The sequence below is a fragment of the Raphanus sativus genome, chromosome 6, assembly GCF_000801105.2.
Source record: "Raphanus sativus cultivar WK10039 chromosome 6, ASM80110v3, whole genome shotgun sequence".
NCBI lineage: Eukaryota > Viridiplantae > Streptophyta > Magnoliopsida > Brassicales > Brassicaceae > Raphanus > Raphanus sativus.
In genome coordinates, this window is record NC_079516.1 from 31,698,529 (window position 1) to 31,703,240 (window position 4,712).

General features: G+C 42.1%; 1 protein-coding gene across 1 annotated transcript; it reads left to right on the forward strand.

Annotated features, from left to right (window-relative positions):
* Positions 1-2,978: 2,978 nt before the first annotated feature.
* Positions 2,979-4,011, forward strand: LOC108831692 (uncharacterized). Its single transcript, XM_056987257.1, has 2 exons — positions 2,979-3,845; positions 3,955-4,011. Exons 1-2 carry the CDS (start codon positions 2,979-2,981, stop codon positions 4,009-4,011), a joined length of 924 nt encoding a protein of 307 aa, XP_056843237.1.
* Positions 4,012-4,712: the final 701 nt, after the last annotated feature.

Sequence of the window (4,712 nt, forward strand, 5' to 3'; positions counted from 1 at the left end):
TATTAAATAGGGACATTGATATAGGTTTATATTTGATTGTCTAATCACTCTTTAACACCATTCTAGATTTACTGATTGCAGATAGTACTAAAGATGCTAAAGTGGATAAACCTATCACCTATATACACTAGCTGAGATTGTTTGAAGGAACCAAAGATGACCTCCAACACTAATACTGACTTTATTTGCTTGTCTTGGGGTTTGGAAATCACTGGATCGGAATCCTTTTACAAGTCTGGAAGATAAAAAGTATTTGTGTTTCTGGTTCCCTTCCTTCTCTCTCTTCGGTATCTCAAAGATCTAAGTTTTATGGTATAACAGATTGAAATGATTTCTTGAGAGGCAGAGGGGTAGGAGTGTCTCCTGCGACCCCAGTATTCTAAATCTCAGGGATGATCACACATTGTGGAAACGAGGGATAGGCAAATTACCTGCGACCTTAGTATTCGCTACACTTTGTCAAAATGTATGAGCTACAAATGCAAATGTCAATGAGATAGACTAGATGACCTTTGTGGCATCGAAACCTGTTGAAATTGAAACTAATAGGAGATTCAGAGAAGAGAGATGAGGGGAGAAAGGGATCAGAGAAGACTACCTGTGTGTTCAGATACTTGTTTGAGTTGAGTCCATGTGTCCTTTGATCGATACTCCCTAGGTAAAGCCTGCACTTTTATTTTATGTTAAGAAATGAGGTTAGTAGAGGGGAATGTCAGATAAGATTTGCTAAGTTGTTGACTAGATGAATTTGGTTGCTAAGCTAGGATAAGGCATAATGAACTTCTGTGATTAGGATGTCTAGATATGAATTGCAAACCCATTGAGTGATGACTTCAATATTTTGAATCTTTGAGTTCCTACTGTTTTGAAACCTTTTCCAAAGACTACTGGTTTTTGCTTGAGGACAAGCAAAGGAGTAAGCCTGGGGGAGTTGATATACCATGGATTTCACCCGTTTTCTACCATGGTATACTAGTATTTTATTATATAACTAATGTGTTTTCTAGCCTGTTAGGTATGTTTTCAGGTTCAGGAGCGTTTCGTGATAAAGTGATGTTTTTGGAGCATTTTGGAGTACAAGAGATAATACACCCGAGTTGACCATTCAAGACCAAGTCGGAGGTCAACATTGTGATAAGAATCGATCGATACTCATCCAGAGTTGTCGATCGATGTAGCTGAGAAGATCCACGTTTTAAAAGATTATAATCGATCGATACACATCTAGTGTTGTCGATCGATATCGAGGACGAAATGGTTTAGCCGACTACTTCACCAAGATTTCACCAAATTACGAGATTGCCCCTGACGAGTTTTTAACATAATGGAAATGCTTAAATATTCCTGCTAAGTGTTTTTGACGGCAAGCTTTGAAGAGTCTAAGAAACACAAGTCTTGAGAGGCAAAACAGAGAGTGTGAGAGAGAGACTAGAGTTTTATATGTTTTGAGAGATTGGAGAGATTTGTGAACTCCATTTGTTATTCTACTCCTTATCTATGCAATTCTTTTATCCATCTATTATTATGAATTGCTTAGCTATGTCTGAGTAGTCTACTTGTTAGATCTAGGGTTTAAATAGGTCTGTGGGATTAGCCCCAAACTATAATTGCTAAGTTGTGATATTCATCAAATATATTACACCCTAAGCTTGTTCTACAGTAGCTAACTAGAGCATAGATCACTAGGATCTTTGATATCTTGAATTATATGTTTGAACTAGTATCTCCTTGGAGAAGAGCTAACCGCCCTCCTTGAGATCTAGTGTTCATTATCGGCTCGCGCCTAGGCATATATAGAAGCTGTCGATCGATATTCCTACAGGTGAATCAATCGCCGAGCGAAAGGTGTATCGCTCGATATCTCTAAAAGATATCGATCGACTCTTTTTCTGTGTCAACATACGACAGTTGAGGCCAGAGATCTAGATTATTTAACCAGTGAGACATCACTGAGAGTTAAGCGACTGAGTTTTATAGTATCATGCAAGCAACTTGTTAGGCATTTATAGATATTATAATCTCCATTCCTGAATAAAAACCCTAAGTCTAGCACTCTTCATTATCATTTAAACAACCATCATATTGTTAGTTAGAGCAATTACCTTGCTCACTTTAGGAATTGTTGTTTACATTTCATCATTAAAACCAACTTCACCTAGGATTGATTAATTAATTACATTTAATTGGTTCCCTAACTCCTCGTGATTCGATCCCTAAATACTACAGCTGTACCTCTTATTTGAGAGAGTAAGCTCTACAGGGTAATTTGAGCACTATCAATGATCGCAGGGATTCGTCCTCCAATAGACATGTCAGTGAAGATAGTCTTTTAAGTGAATTCACTCCTTGGTAGCCGTCGAATTGACTATGGGGTTTATGTCTTCTGTAGATGGACGTCTTCCTCTACTGTGGACGTGCAACAATGAGTATAGAGCCCCATCTAGCTGATAGTAATCGTCGGGATCAACCTATTATAGGCGAATCCAAGTGGAAGGTCTTCTAGGTGTGAGATATTGACTTGGCGGCTGTAGAACTTGGGATCTATGTGCCCCTCCCCTTTAGGGTTTATTAATCCTTTATTTATATTAGAAGTTGTGCCTCCTCTCTAGTATTTGGAAATATTCACTTTATCCTTAGATAATAGAATATTTTCTTTTTTATTAAAGGCGGCTCCATGTATTGGAATACTTCCTCTCTCTTCTCCTTGATTTAAGGAGATTTGACCATATTATGATAAATATGAATGTTTACCTTTATCTTGAAGTTTTCCTTTTTACTCAGAGGCAGGATTAATTATCTGGCCCGGAACCTTGAAACTGGGGCAGGGGTCAGACCTTGACAGGGGTCGGACCCTGACAGGGGTCGGACCCTGAAAGCCGGAAGCTGGGGAAATCTCCTCATGGATTATTTTTCCCCAACAGGGCCTACTCCCGGAGGGAGATCTCTATAAAGAGCTGACTAAATACAAGTGCAGGACTATGGAAGATGTATTGTCTCGCCCTTGGGCTCAAGTAAGATGGGAAGAAGATGTTGCAAGTAGAGCAAAGGCTTACCCAAAGCACGATCAGAAGTCCTCAAAGCCAACTAGGAACGATCGCGATGAGTCCTTCCATCCCAAGTCAGCTAAGGAGACTAGCAATCCAGGCAGGGGCAGATATCAAAACCGTCCTTTGCCTAGATCCGAAGGAATGATGGTATCCACATGGCCTGATATCTCTCATCTTGCAATAACAAAGCCGGAGCTGATCGGTGTTCTACGACACCCTAAGATGAAGGCCTCTGAGGCTAACCGAAATCCTAAACAGTGGTGTGAATTCCATAGCGATCATGGCCACACTATGGAGGATTGTATAGCCCTGAAGATAGAAGTCGCCGAGCTTCTCAAGAAAGGCCACCTGAGAGAGTTCCTCTCGGATAAGGCCAAGAACCTTCTGAATAAAGAAGGTCCCGGTCTTCCTACCGAAGCGGCTCCCGCGTTTCCACCACAACAAGACCGGGTGATCCATGTCATCCCAGGTGGATCGGAAGTAAGTGGAATCAGCAGTGCTGCTGCCAAGAGAAGTACTCGCAATGGCAGGAACAGCCAAGAGGCCGAGGGTCCTAAGCGCTTACTCCTAGGAACAGATGAGATCAGCTTCACTGCAAGAGAACAGGAGAGGGTCCTAGCTCCTCACCACGACGCCCTTGTTATTTCACTTACCATAGCGAACTGCTTGGTCAAGCGAATACTGGTGGACAATGGGAGCTCCAGTAACATTATCTTCCACTCAGCCTACGCCGATCTAGGGCTGGAACCTAAGGCCCTAACGAGAAAGGCGACCCCTCTTGTATGCTTCAGTGGAGAGGTAAAGCAAACCTTAGAAGAGGTCCTTCTCCCCGTATATGCCGAGGGAATAAATCAGGCCACAAAATTTCTAGTCGTCGACTGTCCTTCGTTGTATAATGTGATACTAGGAAGGCCTTGGAGCCACGCATGGGAGCCGTGCCTTCGACTCTGCATTAACTGGTTAAGTTTCCAACTCCCTGGGGCATTAAAGAGGTCAAGAGAGATAACGAAAATTCCAGGTCTTGCTACTAGACTACCCTAAAAGGAAAGACTCAGGTCTTATAGCAATTACAGAAGAAGCTTCCGGCCCCGCATACCGAAGAGCCGGAAGTGGAGGAGATGGATGAGCTTGAAGATAGGCTCCAAGCTCCCAGAAGGGGTAAGAAGGAGATTGGTCGACTTCTTGAGGTCTAACTCCGACTGCTTTGCTTGGTCCCATGAGGACATGCCTGGACTTGATCCCGACGTTATCATGCATCAACTTCAAGTGGATCCAATGCATCCCCATGTCAGGTAGAAAAGGAGGAAGTTCGCCCCTGAAAGGGATGAAATTATCAATGAAGAGGTCAAGAATATACTTGATGCCAGATTCATACGGGAAGTACAATACCCGGAATGGCTAGCTAATGTGGTGGTCGTGAGGAAGAAGAATGGGAAGTGTAGAGTCTGTATCGACTTCACAGACCTTAACAAGTCCTGTCCTAAAGACCCATTCCCTTTGCCTCATATTGACAAGCTATTCGACGTTGTTATGGTATTTTTGTGTAGGGTCGTTTGAGTACTACGAAACACTAGAAGAGATTGTATGAAAGCAAGAGATTTACACTAGAAGAGATATTTTTTGAATATGCGTATGGGGACTACAACGATTTGGTGTATAAACCTT